The 23616-nt window shown below is 44.9% G+C and overlaps 1 protein-coding gene across 1 annotated transcript in view; it reads right to left on the reverse strand.

Annotated features, from left to right (window-relative positions):
- Window positions 1–1377: 1377 nt before the first annotated feature.
- FBXW8 (F-box and WD repeat domain containing 8) overlaps window positions 1378–23616 on the reverse strand; it is a 53218-nt gene continuing 30979 nt past the window's right edge. Inside the window, exons 6-11 of the mRNA XM_086474197.1 lie at window positions 21381–21577; window positions 19670–19879; window positions 9349–9476; window positions 5644–5817; window positions 3821–3937; window positions 1378–3079 (exon numbers count right to left, since the gene is read on the reverse strand). Coding sequence (XP_086330323.1) covers window positions 2935–3079; window positions 3821–3937; window positions 5644–5817; window positions 9349–9476; window positions 19670–19879; window positions 21381–21577 — 971 coding nt within the window. The 3' untranslated portion in view covers window positions 1378–2934. The remainder of the gene's footprint in view (window positions 3080–3820; window positions 3938–5643; window positions 5818–9348; window positions 9477–19669; window positions 19880–21380; window positions 21578–23616) is intronic.

The following is a 23616-nucleotide window of genomic DNA, read 5'->3' on the forward strand; positions in this document are numbered from 1 at the left end:
CCCAAACTACTGGTTTTTAGGGGTCCTCTGCGACCCAGCCCGCCCGACGGTCACCAGCCTGGCACATCGCACCAAGCTCTCACGCCGTGTGAGCCTTCACCTTCAGGCTAACCTCTGCCTGGTCAGCCCCCAACGCTGGTCCAACACGTCCTGGCTGCAGTGCCGCAGCTCAATCCCCTGCCATCAGCCCCGGGCACACCCAACAGAAGAGATGTCTCCTTCGCCTGTGGGGTACAACAGGGGTTGTGCTGAGCCAAGAGGCCACCTTTGCCCCCACCTACCACAAACCAGCAGCACTAACAAGTCCTAGGGAGGCCCCAGATGGGAAATCCGAAGGTGGCACCTAGCTCTGGTGAACACTGCACGGTGATTCCATGCTTGCTCTTGAAGTTATTAGGGAAGAGGCTCCATTTAAATGTCAGCTAACCCCGGTGAAGATGTAAACAGCCACGACAGCATTTGCTGCACTCCAGCACCCACTTCAGCACAGTATTAATGACTATCCAGTGAAGTAGGACAACATCCCTTTTCAGAAACAAAAATGAAACTCCCAACATGGATACTCTCCAACAGCCTAAGTGCCCTCATTTGCATTACAAACGCTAGTTAAATGCATACACAATCTTCTGCCGTGGTGCAACCTTCCTAAACGTATCCCAGTAACAGGAAAACCAGGCCAAAAGGACCACCCTCAGGAGCTGCGTGCAGACCATGAGACAATGGAACAGTGGCCGTGGGGACAGAGGATTTCTTTCTCCACTGGAGGTGATGCAAGCCCTCTAGTACCTGGATGGGTTGATGTTTGGCTCCCAGTGAAGCGATGACTTGTAGGTCTCTGCCTCAGAAAGCAAACACCTCTACAAAGGCAGGTGCTGCAAAGCACCCGCTTTCCAGCAGCGCGGTGACTGCGAGGGCCAAGGAGCAAGGCGGAGGCAGCCTGGCCGCAGGCAGCGCGGGAGGAGAGGGGAAGGCAGGGGTGGACTCCAGGAAAAGGGCTCAACACCCGCAGGCACAAGACTCGTCTGCTACTTGCTGCAGGGGGATGAAGAAAGGACAAAGCTGTCCTGAGATAATGAGGCAAGATAAGGAGAGTCAAAGTCAGAACAAGCCAAGGATTAAGTGAGACAGGGCAGCAGGTCACAGCACCGAGGGGAAGAGAACGACGAGTGCAGGAGCTCTCTCTGTTCAGCTGCAGCAGAAGACAGAGGGCTGGAGCAACCCTCAAAATCACTTGTGCTATAGCAACCATAATGTATTTGACAGGTTTCAGCTGAGCTCTTGTCCAAACTATGTATCCGTGACACTTCCAGCAATGAAGGCAGGCAGCTGACTTCCCAGAAGGGCAGAGGAAGAAAAAGAAGAGACCAAAGCTTTATGAAAAATAAAATTTATTGGTCACACATAATGACTTCGCCCCTTGCACTTCTTGCATCAGTCCCTCACGAGGAAAAAGCGAACGGTTAATAACCAAACACACACGTAAAGGTTGGCCTAGGGGTCACAGAAAAGCACCCCAAGCCAAAGACATGAAGAGCTGTGAAATGCTTCTCTCCAGGCAGGAGGGCAGCAGCACAGAGCTCTCCAGGGGCTGCCTCAGTGATGGCCAAGGGCTGAACTGACAGTCCAGGCACCCCCTCTCCTGCAGACGGGGCCACGTGTCCTGCACCTCTCCCCAGCACTGTACTTTTAAACTGATCCCATTAAGCCAGCAAAAAGGCGTTAAGTTAAAACTTAACCTCAATTCCAACTTAATTCACATGGCTTTGGCTTGCACCAGTAAGTTAACAAGGGCAAACCACCACCCTAAGAGAGGTTTAAAACAATAAAGCACAGCCAGGCGTGGCTCGAGCTCTCGTTCGACAAACTGGTTTTCCCCACATCAGTGCAACCTGGGTTTAAGACGAAGCCTCGCTCCCAATTTTCACCTGAGGTACCTCATCTCCCCCCTCAGCCTGGATGCTCCTCCACAGCATTAGCGCTAACCACCCCTGCAGAGGGACTGCGGCCAGTTCATCCCTTGTTTCATTACACCAAGGGGATCAATTCCCAGCTCGGAAGCGAGGACAGTGTCGGAAACCCAAGTCCCAGCCCCCCGGGGGGAAACCCTCCAGGTGGCCATGGAAGGGCACGATCCAGCAAAGAACGCGCCTCACAACTAACCTGCGACACGACAGCCTTTTGTTCCCGTGCACAGGGGTCAGCTCACCCTAAGAGACTTCTGAACAAAAAAGCCACAAACACATCTGCCTACACAATTAGGAAACATTTAACCCAGAATTTGAGACACTTAAAAAAATAATTTATTTTAAAAATTCTGATGCGCGTGGCCTGCCGAGTTCCCAAGCCCCCAGCCTGGCCAAGGCCAACCTTCCCCACCCTCTCTCCATCACACTCCCCTCTCCCAACCACCATGACGTTCCGGGCACGGTCCTGCTCCTAGACACATTCCGATGCACTCCAAGGAAAAGAAGAATGAGCAGCTCGTTACAAGGAAAGAAATTTCAAACATGTGGCTCCACAAGATGCTTTTTCCAAGTCCTTGGTGGGTTTTTTTCCCCTCTCAGGATGGGCACGAACTCCTCAACGTGCTCCATTTTGTGACCACGTCCTCTGCCAAGACGGGATCAAGTGTTTTTCCCCGCAAGCAGCAGGAAGGACATTTCTGTTTACACTGTTCCCCTTCACAGTCTCTCCGTTCCACCACAGTGGACCTCTGAACATTTGAGCAGCAACGTATTTCAGTGACATGCTCGAGAGCAGCCACGCTCTCGGTTCTGGTTCATATCCCCAGGTTTTCGGCAAAGCTCAGCCCTTGTGATGCCCCTGCAGCCAACGCCACCTTTTTTGGCGCTTGCCCCACGTGGATCTCCTTTCTGCCTGTGGCCGTGTACTTGGCAGGGGGCTGGCCCACAGAAGCCAAGTCAGGCGAGTTACCTAAATGTTATCGTAGGGAACTGCGAGGCCAATGTTGTAGTTGTAACCAGTCACTTCATCGTAGGAGGAGCGGCAAATAGGAAGGACGCTTTCTACGGCCAGCGGGTCCGCTGAGAACTCGTAGGCATAAATGGTTCCTCGATGCCTGCACAAAACACAACCAGGACGCACCTTAAATGGTGTGTTAAATCCTTAATTATATATTGTAACAGGGGAAATGAGTGAAGTTAAAGATTGCCATAAAAAAAAAAATCAACATTTGGTGCTTCAGAAGCCGAACAGAAAACCCCATCCCTTCTGCACCAGTGCTGTCTGTGCAGTTTTAACAGAGAAGATTCAAGATTCCCTCCTGCCTTCTTCCAGGGACCCCACCAAGCCCTGGAAACGAACGGTGAATCATTCACTTCAGCGCTGCAGAGACGTAACTGTCATCTGCTGAAACATTTCTAATCTATTCAGGAAGGGGGAAGATAAGTACACTGTAGTTTGACAGTTCAATTAGGCATGCTAACAGCCATCTGAGATGCAAATACCAAAACCTGGTGTTTAAATATCAGTAGTTTTCCTTTAGGAGGAGGTATCATTAATAATATTTAGAGCAAGGGAAGGGCTACATTCCCCGCCTGGCTTCGCTAGCCTTTACATTTCCCTGCTGGAAAAGAAAAAAAAAAGCATTTTTTTTGTGCTCAGAAGTAAAGAGCCAATCCACCAACGGTTTTGAAAGCCTCATCTTTAAACTTCTTCAATTTCATTTTTTAGATGCTGTACCTTCTCTGTTACTGCTCTGGATCATGACTCAGGTGCTTACTGTGCCATTTTAAAACACATAATACAGCAGAATCTTCACAGTGCCCAAAATCGCACCCTTCAGAGCTGGCCTACTCACTTGCGGTGCGTGGTAAGGTCATCGTCCACGATGCTGAAGCCTCGGGGTGTTTTCTCATCAGGGATGTTTGCAGTGATGAGGCTATGAGAATTAAACCATACGTGGCGGACTGGATGTCTGAAAAACAACCCGCAGCACTGGGTGAGATGCCACCTGCATTAGACTCCTAAAACCCAAGCGCAGTAAAGGAGTCGCTCTAGATTCAGCAAGAATTCATTTAAATCCGCACCCTCTCTACAGCCAGAGGCTGGGAACCTGCACCTTTGGCTCTTCTCCTCCCGCCCGCAGCAGATAAACACAGCTTTTATCCCCATCTAGTGGGCTGTCACCAGAACACACGCGGAGGCCAGAAAATATTTCAGCCGCTTGGCTGCAAAGGATTCAGGCTGCCTGCTTGCTTTGGCTGCTCTGGGAAGAGCGGGATGCTTCCCAAAATGAAGGACGGGGACACCCAGGAGCCCCACAGCCTCGAGCACTGAGCTACAGCCGGTTTAGAAACGCGCTCTACGGCACAAGCCGAGAGGGCTGGTCATCAGTCCTTTTCCCCTCGCTGGGGAATAAACTAACCCTGGACCACGGTAACAGCATTTGCTGCTCAAGCAGGAGGAACTTGGCTTTTCACATTGAGACAGCTCATCTCCACGACCCTAACGTGTCTCCTGTCACCTCCCCGAGCTTCTGCCCTTGCTTTCCGTTCATGACGCTGGGTCGTAGGCATGGATACCACCACACACACCTTCTTATCTATGAAGGCCTTCTTGAATGAAGTGATCCCTTCTGATTCCTACATAGATTAAACAAGATTTTAGATGTTTCACCTGATGGTTTCACTTTCAGCACACCCCCAAAGCTCAGAGCTGCACAGCCTGCCCTCCTCCTTGGCATGCTCATTAGTGCTGCTCCAGAGATAATCAATGCAATATTGTCCTTAATGCAGCAGCTGCATCACAACGGGCTTTATAATTTACAGGGTCAAAAGAGAAGGAGATAGCTGCTATTAATCAACGACAACTCCAACTTGAACTTCTTTGACTGTAAATACCTCATCTAGCTCCTCTTTGGGGAAGGTGCATTAAAAGAAAAAAGACCAGGATTTATCTGCTCATTTTATTAAGGCTATCGCTCAGACTTACAAGGGGCCAAACCCTTCATTCCAAGTTAACTCCCTGGGAATTGTGCCTTGAGCAGGAAATCATAATTTGGCTGTAGCTACTAACGGTCTTCTGTCAACTCCAGGATACAGATCCCCGCTTGTACTTTCAGTACTGTACTACTTGTGTTTTTAGTACAAACTGGTATTTTAATATTTAAATGAGTTTAAATACCAGCCTGGCTTTGATCGTTACTGCTAAGGGAATGTGTGAACGAGGTGAACAGAAACACAGGTACTGTGTAAGGATAGAGCGGAGTGAGACAGCCAGAACCAGCCACTCTGAAGACAACAGCCAGGAGCCCAGCATTTAAACCCAAGGTTCAATAAAGTGAATACTGGCTGGGGATGGGGCAGGGAGAAGACACTCACTGAACTTCACAGAAAATCCAGAAGAAACAATTTCCATGCTCCCTTGCGCCGACTGAAGCACTCTTTTTCACTAATGAGTAAAAAGCCTACGACAGCTAAAGGGCACGCACAGAAACACGCACAAGACTCCAGGTGGGGAGGCAATCTGTTCCCAAAGCACACGAAAACTAATCAGAACTCTCAGAAGCTTTAGACATGGGCATGTTAGCATTTCGGTCCTGGATCACCCCATTCCCACATTCCTCCTGTCAGCAGATCCGATAAACACCCTTGCAATAGGACCCCACGCCGACAAATTCACCTGGCATGCATTTCCCAGAGTTTGGTGCCCATCCGCTGGTCCCACACGCAGACCAAGCCCTCTTCTCCTCCACTGACGATCTTCCAGTCGTCCATCCGGACCGCAGACACTCCTAACTGATGGGCGTAGAGGGAGCACAAAGCGTCGCTTCTGCGGAGATCGAACACCCTGACCCTAAACGAAAGCAAACAAAGCCCAGGGATAAAAGCAGCCCGTGGGTTCTGACAGCGTTAAGTGCTTTTGGGGTTACGAAAGTGTGTCTAGGGCAGCAGCAGTCCCACGGCCACTACAGGGCCAGAAATCCAATACAGCTGACGCTTTTCACCACCGGATTTTCACTCTGACTTCTATTATCGAAGATTTTTTTGAGGCGGACTTCTCCCGCCATACAGGGCCTCTCTGCCTCTTTACAAGTCCTAGGTGATACAAAACCTAAGTGAAATTTGGAGAAAGCTGCTCTATCTGCGCCTCCCAAAATGTCAGCAGTGCCGTGAGGCACAAAGCACCGTGTTCTGAGCACACTGAGAACACACCCTACCCCTCGGTACCTGCGCCACGTCCACTATGGCCGAGGGGTAATATTATTGTGAGGATCAAGGAAAGGGCTGTTATTGCCAAGATTTAGGAAGAGACCAAGTGTGTGGCAATTCAAAAGAGAAGCCAAGGGTTTATACATAGGTTTATATGCTCGAAACAAAGCTATCCCCGAGCACCCAGCATCTCTTCTGATTTCAAAAACTCAACTCCTGACTGCGGGTGCCTTTTAGGTCCCTCTGGTTTTCAGAAATCATCGATCACTCAGACAAGGCATTTTGAAAAGAAACGTGATCGAAGACTGGGCTAGAAGCATAACTGTAGAAAAAGAGGCTAGGCTTTGAACCACTCCAACAAGTCCACAAAACCAGTTAAAGCTAATGGTGTTACGTTCCACACCCAGCACATATCACGAAGGAGTATGGTTTTCGATCCTTATATATCACAATTAAGAGGTAAAGCAAAGTACATAAGCAAATTATATAAAAAAAGAACCCCCAACCTACACAGTGAGTGAAAACAGAAGTGAAGGGGAAATACTGATCTCAGATTTGAAAAGAAGCCAGAGAAAGTTCCTCCCAGCTGATGGCTATCGAGAACGAAACCATCAGGTACACATTAATTCCAGAAAAGGCCAAAACACACTTGTTCCAACACATTAACTGTACTTTATTCCATACCCCTGCTATGATCCTCACGGTGCTGCAAGCCTTTCCTTTTCCTCTCTCCAATGGAGACTGCATCATATGATTTTACAAACAACACGTTTCAACAACCGAAATAAAAGGCAACAGAACAGTCCAAAAACTCCAACAGAGCAACATCCATCGGACATGTAGAAAAACATGCTGGAACGGAGCGAGGAGCACGCTTTGTGTGGCTCTGCAGCCACCCTCAGGAAAATCCCACCACAACCGTTGCTGATGGTGAAAGGGACTTCTTGCTTTCTCCCACTCCAGCACAGAGAAGCTTTGGCTACGAATTAGAGCTGTGCTTTGGGTAAGGATGGGGGTATTTTGCAAGTGTTCACACCCAGCGCTCTCCCTGTCCTGCTGCACGGCCATCAAAGGTTCTGCTGTTTGGTAAGCACCGTTGGAAACGAAGATCTGATTGTGTGCTGGTCATTTCATTAGCAAGGGCCCAGGTTTCGGGCAGGTGTCCATTCTGGCACGCCCTTGGAAGAATTAAGAGGCACACTTGAGTTGTTTAGATGTGCTTTAAAAAAAAACAAGGAAAAGCATTTCGCAAACCTAACGCGACGCTCTCAGGCAGACCTGGCGTGGCCCGCCGCCTCCTGCCTCAACCGCTGGGCTCAGCGGGAGCGCACCGCATTCACCCAAGCTCAAGGCAGCCGCAAGGAAGGTGTTCTCACGACCAGGCTTCGATTCTCCTGTTAGGAGCAAGCTGACCTGCCTTTAGGAGAGCTTTGATCCACACCTTTCAACGACAGTATACACTCAGCTCGGCCACACGTTCGCGTTCCCGATGCTATTCGCTGCCTCAGGCTCCACGAAGGCAAAGGGCGCCGCCGTGCACCGCGTCGCACGCTCCCTGTTATCAGTGTGAAGCACAGCTAAGTGATCAAATAAACCAGCAATGCTTCCGGAGTATTTTTTGATGGAAAGGCAAAGATTTTATAGGTCCTACCAAAAACATTTCACAAGTGTTACTATCAAAATCAGGGCTTTGAATTAAAGAATAGCATATACTTGTGGAATTGCTGTATATAATTCAAGCAGTAAGTTTTCCCACTGGCCATCAGCTGCATGAACTCCCCCCGCAAGGTCCCCATTTGGCACACTCGCTCCATAATAGGGCAATGGAGGTTCAAGTCACATTCCACCTGCGGATGCCCGGCACCTATTAACGCCCTTCAAGCAGCACCACACGAGGACCTGACCTCCGAGATACACATGGTCTCGCCTCCTGGATGCCAAACTTATTTGCTGAACTACTTATTCCTAACTTCTTGCTATTCTAGCAACGGCTAACCCCTTGAGCTCAGTGCTTGAGCTGAAATAAAGCTTTCTGGAGGTGAAAGGGCGTGGATATTTACTCTAGTATGAAGGGAGTAAATTTCAATCTCACTTAAGAGATATCAACTTTATCTACTCACCCATCATCGTGCAAGAGATCAAAATTGCAGGTAGTTTTACTGGGGTGCTCTTGAAAATCAATTATCTGCTTTTAGGGGAATAAAACCTCCCAAGGATTCAATTATACATATACTTCAGATATTTTCCTTTATCCTCTTTGCTGACAAAGTGTGAGGTTTGCTTGCACTGCCTATTCACTGAGAAGGAAAAAGAGCCGTTTGACAAAATAATCATTTTTGCAAGCTGCTGCACTGGCGGGACAGCGGTCTGGGATTTGGCAAAGGGAAGTATCCGCCTCACAATCTGATACCCACCACCACACCAGACCACCACCTGCAGCCTATGCCCAGTGCAGAAAGGAGGAGGGAAGGAACTGGGAGCCATTAGAGACTGGCTCCTCGCCATCCCACATCTTCTTTGGTGCACTGGATCAGACCCCACAAACAACTAGCCAAAAAAAGAAAATCTAAAAATTGGACTCAAAGGGTCTTTTTAAGCACTTTAATCCTTTCGCACTGACTGTTCCCAGCGCGTCCATTCCTGGCACCAGATATTGTGCTGGGAAAATCCTACTCCCCAAGCCAAGGAGTTAAAGAGAAAGCTGCTAATCAGCTAAATAGAAGCTGGAATCTGTTCATATGAAAGTCTCTTTTTTTTGTCACCTGAGGGACATCACAGTGTTCCGAAATACACTCTTGACATCATTTGGCAGGCGGACCCATCTCATCCTACATGATTCATCCCTTAGGTTATTTTTTTAATATCAGAAAGTGAGCTTTTAAATGCCAAACTAATTTTGCGGGTGGTGGTGGGGAAGTGGAAGATATTCCAAGTGGTCTCGCTGGGCTGTACACCAACTGCGTCCACCAAATGGCTTGAAAAGAAAGTCTTCCCATGGAGCTTTCTGAAACAAAGCAAACTGGCAGCCACATCCAACTATTACCTAATATTTTGTTCCTGAAGTTCACGCAGGCTGCATTTGAAACATTGGAGGAGAAACAAATTCTAGCAGGTCCAGATGTAGGACAGCAAGCAAGCTAATTTGAGATGGGTTACAGCTCTTGGTAGTACCTACCTTCTGTCCTTATTGCCCGTAACAAGCATGTTTGGAGGGCTGCTCTGGAGGCTGACACACGTAAAGTCACCTATCGAGTTGCCCATCTTCTTCAGACACTGACTTGTTTCCAGATTGTAAAGAAGAATCTGGCAGAAAGAGGAAAAAACACCAGCTAAACATAGCACGAGCACAACAACTACATTTTGCTGTAGCATGAAATAGAGTTAGGACCATCAGAGATAGTCTGCAGGACTTGTTTCTCAATATGCTCATACATAACCAAGATACAGATTTATCCCTATTAAGAAGGGCAACAACACCCTCAGAAATAAGGAAATCAAGTTTCACAGTGGAATCCATCAAGAAGCAGGGATGCAGGGCCCTTGCCAAGCAGTGTCAGACAGGTACAGCTCTCAGGCAGGCAAAGTCAGCCAGCCAGATTTTCTCCAGCTCAAATTTTTAAGGCTTACATGGAAAAGCAAATAGTTTCTTCATCAATTTTAATATTTGAAAGAGTAGTAAAAGCAAACAGAATCAACATTTAGAAGGTTTAGACAGATGGATTGTGCAAGAAAGACTCAATCAAATACAGCAAGAACTGAAGAGCAGAACTGAACACCGACTCGGCGCTGACAGGCCCTGCTGATGGCTTTTGTGCAGATCACGCGGCAGAAACAGATTACGAGAAACATTACATCTGAAGTGGCAGTTCAGATGGGAAAGGAATAAAAACAACTCTGATTTTAAACAACATCCAAGACGATTCGACCAGGGACTGGAAGAGAGGTACGAGTTGTCTCCCATCTGTTCACCCTCCTCTCCTTTGCGCAGCAATCGCTTTAATGACATTTACTGTCTTTCCTGTGAGGCCAGATGAGATTTATCTATTTGGGCCTTCCAATTTAGGAGAGCAAGTATTTTTAGAAACAGAAAAGCGTACTGGTCAAAGCCCAGCGGAGCTCAGCACAGTACCTGGTCTTACATAACTTCATAAACATTATTAAATTTCATGGTGATTCTCCTTTTAATTTAAAAGAAACCTACGACCACGAAAAGAGTAACAGTAGTTAAAACATCACAAAAAACTTACAGCTTCCAGGGCCACGTCAGCATGGCTATGTCAAAGTCACATCAGCATGCTTAACTTGTGCTTTTCTGATTATATCCACATGCAGCTTAATAGATACTACACTACCTGTACGTATTATTTCAACATTTGCCAGAACAGCGATAGTGATGCCTGCCTGGCCTTTTACTTCCTATCTGTGCCATGTCTGAAAGGTCGAATTAAGAGAGCAGGAGGGGATCATTGTGCTGGACGCCTCTAGGCACAAAAGGGAAGGTTTAACAACCTCTAGGAATACTGCAAAGGCAGGCAGAGAATTTGCGGGTTTCCTCCACCTTCCATTTCTCCCAACTAAAGAGCAGGCATGGTTTTATTCAGACATCATATCAGCTCCTTATTAGAATCAACACCTTCACATTCTACTTCCTCAGCTGCTTGCAATGTTTATCATCTCCCAGCTAGGTCCCTTTCCCAGCCTCCTCTTTGTGAAGCTATCTGCCTCAAATACCAGTCTTTAGCATGTAATTGCTCATCCTTAAGAGCCAAAAACACTAAAGCAATTTTACCCAAGCTCTGTAAGGCAAGGAAGCCTCGACCTTTGCAGGGAGACTTAGGACATAAAAGTTGCAAAAAGAAATGATTTTAAACTTCCCTATCTACGAAAAAGTTGCTACAAACTGTGTGAAAAACGTTAAGTCTTCAAGTAAAGACCAATTTACAGCCTGTTGTCGCTTGCAGCACAGCTTCCAACAGCTCACTAACCAAACCCAGAGATAATGACATTCTGGCAAAGGTACTTTGCACGGTTTTCCAGTGCAAAGGAAATTAATATCTGTGCCTGGCAACCAAGTTTCTCCTTGGAAAGTTTTGAACAAAAGACAAAGTCAATAAACTGCTGAATTCAACTTATGAACAATAAACGATCGGGTCAACAGCAACGTATTCCAGCTCCCAGTCGAGCCTCTGAACCAGCCCTTCCCAGCTGTACGTTCAAACTCTGGAGAGGAAGGGGCCAAATGTTGCTTTCTCAAAAGTCCCCTGGGGCTAATACTTAAAGCGAACATCCATAAACTATCAATTTATCTAAATGACCATAGCTCCCATCTATCCTATAAACATATGATACATACTTGAAAATTCAGTTATGGCCATGAAAGACTACAATGAAAAATTGCTTCCACATAGCCTTTAAAGATTCCCCTGTTTTACATCCCAGTAAATAAGACATATTCTCCTGCTTGCAGTCTCAATTTTAGACCTGTGGCAATCCTCACATGCAGGCAGCACCAGCTGAAAAATTATTTATTTCTCCTCACATAACTTGTAGATGGCCAGCACTTTGAAGTGTTTGCATCTACGAAAGAGAATCTGCAAAAAAATAAAGGTTCAGATCCACAAAACTGGAAGAAAAGCTTTTGTCTGATCTTCTCCTAGCCCCCCCCCCCCCAATTCCTTCTCTTCTCACATCTGTCTCCATTCTTTTAAAGATTGTAGGGGTTTTTTAAATTTTATAAGGCACATGTGTATTTCCAGCCAATTAGCCCTATCATCAGAAGAAAGATTCTCTTTGTGATTTCTGGTATCCAGGTTTTAACCTATCTTTAAATTCAACTTCTGCCTCGAGCAGTTTTACGGTCTGCAAACGAATTTCAAAACCTTATCATGACAAACTGATAAGTAAAGAAATAGAAAGAACTCTGAATGCTTTTTTAAGTCTGAAAAACAATTTCTTAAAGACAAGGGTTTTAAAAGCACACTGATGACAATTTGGAAGTTGTTAGAACTGCTGATGAGCTCTCCTGGCAACAAGGATTTTCTTTACAAAGGCCAAGGAGAAGAATGAAAATACCTGGTCAACAGGGACTTGAAATAAGGGCCTGTATGTTAAAGGGCAGATAAAGCATAAGATCTTTAGGAGGTTTATAATCCTATAATGCACCCTGCAAAGGGATTACCCTTTTAAAGATATTTATAATCCTATAATGGACACCCAAGACCAGTGACCTAATAGGTACCGAACTGAAGGTAAGTGAACCAAGAGCATTTGGGTGTGAAATGAAGTACCCTGGGATAACACACTAACGAGCATCCCTTCCCCCAGGGGGACTTCGGGGACACAAGGGAGGAAAAGCATTAAATACTCTGTGCAGATGTATCAGGATCCAACGCACAAAATAAAAAGTGTTACCTATTAACATTGTTCAAATGAAAAAGTCTAAATTATTGGGTAAGAGCCAAGCAATCTCCCAGAATGCTTAATAATTCAACAAGCCAGAAATAGCCAGAGTACCTTTAGCATTATGTTTAGTTAAAGACCACAGAGATTAGAAAACACATTATCCATCTCAGAGGCGATTCTTTCCATGTTACAAGTCCCTTAACGACCTTTACCATCTCTCCCTCTCTCTCTCTCTCTTTTAATAAGGCTGAGCAAATGGGACTTCATTTTATCCGATTGCCACAGACTAGGGGTATTAATTATTCATGCTTATACTCTCTCTTTTGTTAAGGCAGTGCATTAGACTAATTTCCCTCTTTACTGTACGAGTTGGACAAGTCTCAACCTGTGGCCACTGTTCTCAGATAGATGCGTCGAGAAGCCGGCAAATTCATGAGACCAGGCAGAGGAAGAAAGGAAAAGTTACTGTACTTCACGAGACTGCAGAGCAGCGGGCAGGGGGAACTCTCTTTAAATGCTGTCCAAGAACTCCAGAAAGAAGATGAAATTAATTCACAAAGAATTAAAAGTCTCTGTAGCCAGAACAGCTAAGCTGTGAGCTTTGTTACATCTTGCAGCTAAGTGAGGTCAAGCGTGGTCGATGTACTCTGGTTGAGATACTTCCAAGAAAAACCAAGGAATTGAAGGAAATGCTGTTGATGGAACTCTTCCATGCATGTCCAATACCCCAGCAGGTGTTTTGGGATCCTGTGTTGTTGGAGATGTCTTTTTTGGATGGAACATTAAAACAACAAATCCCCAAGCACTTGTTATCAAAGAGCCTGTGGTACTTTCAACAAGAGCAGGGGTGTACAACCCACTGTCCTGGCTGAAAGCCAGCAGACAACTGCTTTGTGAAAAAGCTAGTTTCTCTGCCATCGCATCTCTGCTTCTTGTCAAAAGTTCCCCCATCGCACGGCTAGTGAAAACGGAGTTGTGTCTCAGCACCAGGAGAAGCACTCTGTCTGCACTGTTTATTCAGTCCTTATTTAGATGAAGCATTGGACAGACTACCATAAATACTAGCACAAAGGATACTGTTAAACCACACCCAAACCCTACATCCTTTTCCTTACTGAGTAACACAGAGGACACATAAAAAAACCCCACTTTCTCAGAAAGAACCATCTAGGACACAAGCTTCTAACTGTCATTTCAGAGACAGAAGAACAAAATAAAAAAAACCTTGAGTTGCTCAAAGAGGCAGAGGAACACGCAGCAAATTTGGAACAGAATTTGCATTTCTCTTCTGATTATGTTTCTGTCCTTTTCCTTCTGCCCATCCCTCCAGCCAACTAGGAAAAAAACATTGCCCAGATACACACCAACACTGCCACCGAAAGAAAGGATCATGAAATTTCAAGTCCACCATGAATAAAAAGGCATCTGTTTTTTGCTCAGGTCAAACCCATTCAATTCAAAGGGTATCTACAAAAGCACTAAGGCTATTTCATAAGCATTTGCAGCAGAAGTCATCAAATTAAGTACAACATATGGTGCACACTGCTGCAAGTTTGAATTTTATTTCTAAAGGGATGCGGAAAAAGAATATTTTCAAAGTTTACAAGCCTCAGGGGCACAGTTTCCCAGTGCAAATGTATTGAATTGCCTACTGTAAATATGGCACATAACACTGCAACAACAACAAAAAAATTTGACTATTAACAAATGCAAGGTCAGCATATTGATACTTGTACACAGAGATAAGTGTTCTGGCTCCATAAATTTGAGGATGAGCTAAGATTTAAAAGGAGCAGCTGAGGGAGACAGACAGACAATCAGAGAGAAAGAAAAAGAGTAAATCACACACAAAACAGCCAGTAAAAAAAAAAAAAAATAAAAAAGCAGTTAATATACATGAATAATGGATGTTTGATTTAAAAGCAGTTTACTCCAATATGATGTAATTTTTGACAATCAGCCAGAGAGACTATTTTGCAAGTTCTTGCCAGAGATAAGTCATTGTGTAAAGCTGGTAACACAACCGTTTCTCCGAGCATGTGGAAAATTGACTTTCATGCCATCCTAAAGGTGACTTGACGCTGGCAAACGAGAACTCTTTATTTCGCATGCGCTGAGCTGCACCAAGCAGCCTCAAGCAATGCTTCAAGACCCACGCAGAGGACGGCAAAAATCACAGCCTAAACAGCTTGCAGCAAATCCAGCAGCAAGAAGAGCCAGCCGTACACGCCACCCGCTCCTCCACATATCTTGCCTGCTGCAGAAGTTACCCACGCAGCTAAAGACAAGGGTACTTTGGCTTTTCCTTTTAAGTTTTCATCTGACTGGAGTTCCAAAGTAAGACTCCAAGGCGGTAGGAAGGAGAGCCAAGCGTTGTGCCGGCAGGCAGCGCACAAGCTTCGGCAACACGGTTGTGCCAACGCACCTGCAACCCTTGCTGTTCCAGCACTGGACACTGCCCGAGGCCGGGCTGCCAGCGGCCGGGACTCTGCCAGCCCTGATGGGCTCGGGATGTGGACAGATGTCTGCTAGGACCTGGAATGAGGTCACCAGACTCATTTGACTTGTGGCTGAAGGCTGATGTAAGAGTTCAAGTGCCCAGAGAAGAAAGGATATTATATTTACCCATTGAACTAAAAAAAAAAAAAAAGAAGCCCTAGCCTAGGAGCACATTTTCTCTAATTTAAGGATAGGGCAGGGAAAAGGAAGGCAAGGCAATTCTTAAAAATTGAATGAATTCTCTTGGTTTCACAGATTATCACCTTGAAAACACACGCTGCACATCCTAGCAGCGATATTTTCCACACCTGAGATACCTAAGCAGCTGTGCCAATTTTGAGGTAGTCACATTAAAGTACAAACAGGAGGAAAAAAAAAAAGGCAGAATGTCATTAACATCAGCCAATACAAAAGGGATTCTTTTATTAATTTTTTTTAGCTTTCAGAATTATTTCTGGTCATTTACAAACACAGAAAAAACAAGATGGGTGACTGTTACTTTTCAGGAAGAGAGGGGTTAATCCATACGTCATCCAAAGTGCAGGCAAGGAAAACCTCTGGTCTCTCTGCCGGACTGTATTTCTTGCAGTGCCTGACTTATAAAAAGTTACACGGTTCAGATCCTCAGAAAGAGTTCTGTCTCTCCTACATGGTACCAAGGAGTTTATAATGAAAAAGGTATTTAAAACACCTTTCACCTTCAAAGATGTGCTAATACTCCACAGCCCTACACTCCCTGAAGAGAAACATCTGGGCAAGTTCCATATGTTCAAATTCAGTCACCAGTAAGACCTGCCCTTCTACTGGTATGAAAGCAAGAGTTAATAAAGATCAATTTACTGAAAACTGGACTATTTCCAAGGGTCACAGCGGTTAACAAAGCTGAAAAAACCCACATTTTTTAAACAAGAAAAATCAAGATAAAAGAAATTTGAAGTCTTTGAAACTCCAAGAGAACTGGAGACATTACGACACCAGAAAAGACAATACAAGCTTACCAGTTAACAAAGAGGAGGATTTTAGTTAAAATAAGGTGCAAAAAAGATGCAGCGGCTTATATAAAGCAGCTATGACCTAAATACATCATCCAAGAAAGACTGTAGAGTACGAAATTCAATTTAAGGATTATTTAAAATTTGGGTTTTTTCCACTTACTATTATTAGTTCATAACATCCATTTCAAGTGGTTAATTCTACTGGATACACTCACATTAGCAAAGAGCTGAAGAACTCTGTGGAAACATTACATACAGGAGCGAAACCAGGCAGTATCTCAATCACTGATGAGACAGGTGATGCTGAATGCTGTTCATCGAGTACAAGCCAATCACCAGCTCAAAAGAGATGAAACAGCACCAGCACAACAAACAGCCCCCAGGACATCTGATCTCAACATGCCTAGCTTTCTGTTTCTATGTTGGAGGCTCTCAAATCATCACTGCCCTCCCTTCCCCATCTACCTGCTCTAAAGCAAGGTTCAAGTTTGTGCACAAAGCAAGCAAGGACACAGACGTACCCTGAACTGCGCCTTACAATGCACGTGGCATAAAAAGAGTTCTTCAGCTGCACGAGTTAAATAAAATTCTCTTGCATGCTGTGTGAAGTTTCTTTGCTGGAAAAAAACCCCAAAATCCTCCCATGTTGATTACCTTCTATCACTATGAACTGCTGAACACCTTAAAAATATTCAACTGAATTTTAAATACAGAAGGAAGATGGGTTTGTTTTCCCCAATCCCCAAGAGAACAAAACACCTATAAATTTCATTGAAATAATCCACAAGCAGGAGAGAGCTCACCTGAAGCTACAGGAGGAGACCAGAGTTACTTGACAGCAGACAGTCCATTAAGGGAAGCTTATAAACACACCAGCTACGAGAAAAGCTTCAGTCGGGTCCTACAATCAGCAAGATAACTGCATCAGAAATCAGATGATGTCAATCCTGACATAACGCTACAGTGCTACCTGGTTAAGAGGTTTATATCGCAACGTGAAGAGGACCAAAGCCAGCTCTAGTTTAGCTCTGTGGATTACATTTTACGTACAATCCTCAACCCCAAAATTCAAACACGTGAATGCCAGGACCTTGTGATGCTGCTGCAGCGCTGAGATCACGGCTCTCCAAACTGCCTGACAGGGTAGCGTGTCATTCGCTAGACACCATCCTTCAAGGCATGTCCACTGGAAGTCATGAGCACCACTTTAGGTTGAAAGGGAAAGCCAGGGTTAGGGTTTTCCCTGCGGTTCATTACATAAAGAGGATGCTCAAGCCTAGAGGGGAACACAGATCCCAGTACCTCAAGAATTTGGAATTTAAGCAAAATAGTACATCCCATGTTAATACAGCTGAAACAACCATTACTAAAGAAATTTCTTTTAGCTTAACACAAAACAAAGAGCTCCTGGAGCACTAAACAGACGAACTTTCAAGAAACAGCATCATATTTGAGTTGTCTGATGCTTAATAAAGTGAAAGCTGAACTTCTCACAGATGAAGCACTTACATTCTCCCCTCTCTCCTGCATGGATGTCTGTCATCTAACAGTAGGCAAGTCTATGCCACAGATTTGATGTTTTTCTCCTCTCTGACATAAAAGTTGCTACAAAATTTATGCCTCAGATCTCTATTCTGCTGTCAAATTGGGTTAAAATTAGACAATGATTTAAAAAAAAAAAAAAAGAGGGAGAGAGGGGAAAAGATGGTTTCCCTAACTATATTTTCATTAAAAAAGCAGGTCACGAGGCAGCAGCATTAGGATTGTGAGCTTACACTAAAGAAAAAAAATATATCCCTCAGGAAAAACAAAGAAAACCCTAAACTGAGAAGAAACACAGCTTTCCCACTACAGCAACACAGCCAGCAGCAAACGGGGCTGGAATTCTTCATTATTACATTTCCGAGACCAAAAGCTATCTTAAAGACAGATTGTCAACTTGTGACCAGTGTAATCAGCCAATGCGAAGTCCCTCCACGTCTGCACGAGGCGAATAATTATCATAATAGACATTAGCAATTAATTTCCGGCGTGATGTCAGCTGGTGCGGCAATGCCAAGCAAGCGTCCTTGTCAGACACAGCCCAGCCGTCTGGACGACTTCAGGCCCATCTCCCTGATTAGGATGCGCGCTGATGCACTGCTGAATACAACCCGCCACCAAACGCCAAAGAGTTCAGAAGCAAATCAGGAAATACGCGCCGCTTTACAGAGTGACACTCAGCGGCCTAAGTAGATTTCTCCGTTCCTTTACGAGGCACAAAGGCGATCGCCGATGTAATGCCCCTGAATGAGGCAATTTTACCTTCTAACCTCCCACCTCTGGAGGGAAAAGAATTGGATTAGGACAGCAAAGGAATTAATAAGGACAGCACGGCCTCGCAACATCTCTCAACCCTAGAGGTATTAATGGTGGCCTCAGCGTTTCCCCAGCGAACGTGAATTTTAAGGGGAAATTAGATGCAGCTGGAGACACTGATTCCTAGCACAGAGGTAGTCCTAAATAAAGCTTTCCTGTTCTCGTCGCTTGCCAAAGAAAACGCTGCATTTTCACACTACAGACCACAGCCCTTTCATCTGGGTGCTCACCTCCTGCTCCTTCCTCCACCTGCCTGAAGCACTCCCCTTCCCTCATTGCTGATAGCCCATCACCGGCCTGAAGTACAACCACAAAAAAATGGAATGAAATTCAGGAGTGGAAAAGTTAGGCAAGATGCAGGAAAGGGTCGGAAACTCGTTTCAATACATCTGGAAACAGGTCTTTCCGCAGCTTGGTGCCTGCCCTGGAGCGGAGCTGTGGCCAGGAGCAGGCTGCTGCCACCAGCTACATGGGATCTCGGGTAGGATTCTGAGCCCTCTTCAAAATACAATTATTTACGCTACCTATTTGAGTCTGCAAGCCCAGAAGAGCTCCTCCCGCAAGCAGAGAAGTTTGAGAAGAGCTGCATTCGAAGCATGCTTCAGCCATGAGTCTTCAGCAGGGTTACAAAACCAGTCTGGTTTTGATCTACCCTGCTGCTCCTGACGTGCTGATAAAAGCAGCAGACCGTGTCACAGGGGGCTTCAAACCCATGATGATCGTTCAGCTTCCTTTAATACAACGGCCACACCATCTTCACCAAATTGGAAGTAACTCAGCTCAAATAGTCAAGCGCACACACACAAAAAAAAGAGGCATCGTCCTGAGAACGCCCACTTGCACGCACAAGGCTCGACAGGCTGCTCAGGATGCCCCCACCAGAAAGGCTGAGGAATGTTTTGGCTTTTAGGGGCAGGGGTTGTTTATTGGGGTTTGTTTTTTTTTTTGAGACGAGTTCCCCCTAGAGGGCCGCTGCCGCTGAGGTGAGCGAGCTGGGCCGCGCTGAGGCACAGAGAATGCAAAGTGTTTACAGCGAACCCAGTGAGCTGAACAATAATTCCTCACTTCAGCCCACGAGAAGAACACTAATAGAAGCATCAGGTTATTTCATCAAAAGAATGTCTTCCCTCTGCTGTCAAAAGCTGAATAGCAGGGAAGGAAATGGTCAGCACCATGAACTCTTTTTTCCTTTGTTAATTATGAAAGTATAAAAATCTTACCAAAAAAAAAAAATATATATACCTGGTTGGGCTCATTCAATAACCAGCCAAAGGTTTTGACCCCAAAGGCTGCTTCATGAGCAGACACATCGAGACATGTGACCGGCTGACCATAGACAGAATGGAGAATTTTGCCAGCATCTTCTGCTTTCAGGAGATAGACAATGTCTTCTGCAGCTGCTATGGCCACTGGACTCCCCGTAACATCTGGAACCAGATTAAGGAAGTTGACCTGAAAAGAGCAGACTTTTAATTTTTATTACAGCCAAAAATTCTTTACATCACTACTGCCACATGCCAAACTGCTGAGGGGCGGTTACCTGCTATCTTGAATCATCCCAATGATGGATTAATTTCAGACAAAGACCAAGTATCACTTTTATTTCTGAACTTTTGCAAGGTTAGCTCCTATGATGAAATCCAGCTCGCAGCCTTCAGAATGAGCCCGTTTAAAAATCTAATCAGAACACATTACCATGGGGCACACCACATTGTCACATCAAAGAAAGGAGCAAGACTTAATGGACTCATTCAGAAGAAGGACAGAGCCATAAGGTTAAAGCACACAAAGCAAATATCATGGCTAGATAGTGCACACAGTGCTCCAGAAGAGGCAACACGTTCATGCAACTAACATGGAATAGCTGATGCTTACCCTGCCATCATGTATATATAACCCTAAACTAACAGGCAAGTCATCACATGGCTCTAGGACAGCCCAAATATCAGCTCCCCTATCTTCTGTCACAAGACCAGAATGACGTTGCTCTTCCCATTTCAGTAAATGGTTACACTGAAAAGTCTCACCACAGGAAGGGTGTAAGCTCCCTAACAGCACAGCTGATTTCTAGCCCAGCCTAAGAAGAGTGTTGTGTCCTGAGTGTCTTTCATATGTGGAAAACGGACATTTTACAGCAAGCAAGGTGCAAGAGAAAAACGGATCCAACTACAATGGAGTGAGCGCGTGTTGGTGTTTTAACATTTTTACTGGGAAACCTCTTAAACTGTTCGGGGATTTTGTCTACTTAAGTATTGTAAGACTGACTGAGCTTTGAAAGAGGGGATTAACCAGGAGTGGTTTAAATCACAACTTCATACCCATTAGCTGCGCAGCCAGCTTCCTGCAATAGGAGAGAAGCTGCAAGACTCAGCTGATTCCTACGCGTTTCCTTCCCCTTTCAAAAAAATGTTGATGCTCTGAGACATAATAAAACTTCAGAGAATGGGACAGCTTTTGATTTTTAATTAAAATAGTCTCAAAACTTCAGTGACAGAAGGTGCAACCTAAAGAAGCTGCACAACTAGTTACAGCTTCACAAGTGATACTATTAGCTCGTCTGCAATATCCTGCCTCAGAATTAATCAGATAGTGTTGATCTGGAATGAGACCTTGAGTTTTAGCTCCAATTCTATGCGAGAAAACTGATTTACAAAATGAGCCAACTTAGTTTAATGTTGACAAAAAAAATAAATTAAAACCAGCCAACCTCCTGCACCATATGGACTTCTGTTCATTTTCACTTGCAGCTCAAGCCAGCATTTCACCCTTGCTCTTCAGCGATGAAAGGCTCATCCATTAACCTGCTTCCAAATCATAGCCTCTAGCTGATAATGCTGTTACCTAGCTCAGGCAGCACTCTTGTAAGATTTTTAGAAGATCCCTCTCAACTGTACCAAAAATAATTTGTGGATCAGGAGCTCCTGGAATGAGGCTGAGTAGCCTGGAGACTCACCAATTTCTGGATCTCAAATGTTTCTGCAGTTTGCCAGAATCCTCTGTCATCAGGGCTTTCCACTTTGACCTCGAAGCCAGATGCCGTGGCTACCGTTGCACCCTCTGAACCAAGAGCTAAAGCCTGTATCCTCTGATTGTGCTGGTAACGATGGATTGGCTCCCGCCCAAACATCAGGTTCCAAACGCTAATGGTTCCTGTACACAAAAAAATAAAGTCATCGCTATGTGTTAGCTTAGAATTTAACAAAACTTTAGAAGATCATTTAAAGATGTAAGCTTAAAAGCATTCTAATGGAAAAATGTAAATATATAGAAAAGAGACTGCAGGGCAGGAAACCAGAACTTCAGGACGCTGCACAGAACCACGTAACAGCTTCAGAGGAACCTTTCCAGAATTACGTGCTCTGGCATTACAGGCTCTGTCGCTCTCCATAAGGAATTCCTAATTTTTCACTTTCAGATAACACTGGTATCTACCTTGAGGAAGACTGCTCAACTTCTCTCACATTTCCATGTTTGGAGAAGATCAGACTTAAACAGATACCTAAATACTTGTTCTACTACAGACTTGCCCTCAATTACCACAAAAAGTAGTGAGGAAGAACCCAGATTCAAATTTAAGTCGCTCTGCTGCACACAGAAAAGTTCAAAGTGAAGACTCTGAAGCTCTGCACACACAGCAACCGGGTCAGGGATTTTAATACCATTCTTAACAGTTTACAACCAGCAGCAAAGCTCCTAACCCTCAAGCTCTGGAAAAACAGAAAAAGCAGAAGAATTCAAAAAGCTAAAGGATACAAACCCAAAGGAGTGTAAGTCAAAAGACAACACACTTGCAATTGAATTTTTTTCCTGGCATAGATCACAGACACTCTGTTTAAAAGCATGGTACATTAAAGCTATAATCTGAATAAGAGCAACCCAAAGCAATCAGGAGTGTATTACAGAACAGAAGGGCCAGACGGAATTGGAGACTTCTGGGCCACCTCTGCGCTGAATTAACGGAGAAGCAATCTTCAGACGTGACAGACAGGGCTGGAGAAGCCTTCCTTGTACTTGAGCATGGCCATTAATGATGAAATGATTAATGGTAGCTATTCTTTCAAAAGGAGACATAAAAGCTCTGACAGACAGCTGTGGACGGGCACCAATGCCAGTTTGCAAACACTCCTCCCGTGTCCCAAAGGAGGTGAAGCAAGAGTGTGGTAATGAAACTGCACATAGTGAAATGGTATCTAAATGAGTTTAAATTGATTTATGTTTGCTTTTGTAAAGATTATTTGGTATCTGGAAAGTGCTACCCATGTGAAATAATGCAGATAATCCTTAAGATCCCTGTCTAATGGCACTCCCACTGAATATTTATATTCCTCGCCATGGGAATGAGTACCATAATGGGGACCATTTTTGTTTTATTAGGGATGCATATTTAAATTAATCTGCTATTTGCCTAAACAATTAGCCGCCTCTGTTTGTTTACACAAAGCCAAAACTGCAATTAGGCTTCCATCAAAAAGATAAGTCCCGACTAAAACTGTCCCGATGGAGTCGTAAGGGCTCAGAGCAGAACTTCCCAAAATTACATCTTAGCATAATGGTAATTATGTTAATTGCTTGAAAGGTAAATAACTGCTGAACTGGTTTTGAAAAGCAGAATGCTTGCTCGCATCACACACACTTAGGCTTAAAACAAGTTAACAAATACCGACAGCACACGCTGCGATTCCCCCCGCAGCCTGGGCTGCCCCACGCGAAGGCTCGGCAGCGGCACTCTCCTGCCTTCACGGCGAGGCCTCGGCTCCAAATTAAACCAGAGCGAAGGGGTGAAGCCTCATCTCCAGGTCAGCCGACGTCAGCAAGCAAAGGAACAAGCATCAACGACAAAAGATCGTAGTGATATCAGATGAGGGATGTTAGAACTGGACTTTTCCATCAGACGACGAATACGGCTGCCCAGCTCCTCTGGGCAGGAGTATTTTCAACTTTTTTTTTTTTGCAGAACACTTATCCCAATTAAAGACCGCTTTCGTGAAGGGGAAAAAGGAAGCTGATTTGCTTTCAGTGAAATCTTTTCTTTACACATCTCTGTGATGAGCATTTCACTGTTTGTTATTCAACAGAGTAGAAAAGTTCTGCAAAATACTGAAAAATATTCAAGTCAAAGAATCCTCTTCTGACCATGCAAGCAAACTGGGAAACCCAGAATTCAGAGTTCTGCTCTCTAAGTTTGGGCA

This window comes from Leptosomus discolor, chromosome 16 (genome assembly GCF_034619465.1).
Source record: "Leptosomus discolor isolate bLepDis1 chromosome 16, bLepDis1.hap2, whole genome shotgun sequence".
NCBI lineage: Eukaryota > Metazoa > Chordata > Aves > Leptosomiformes > Leptosomidae > Leptosomus > Leptosomus discolor.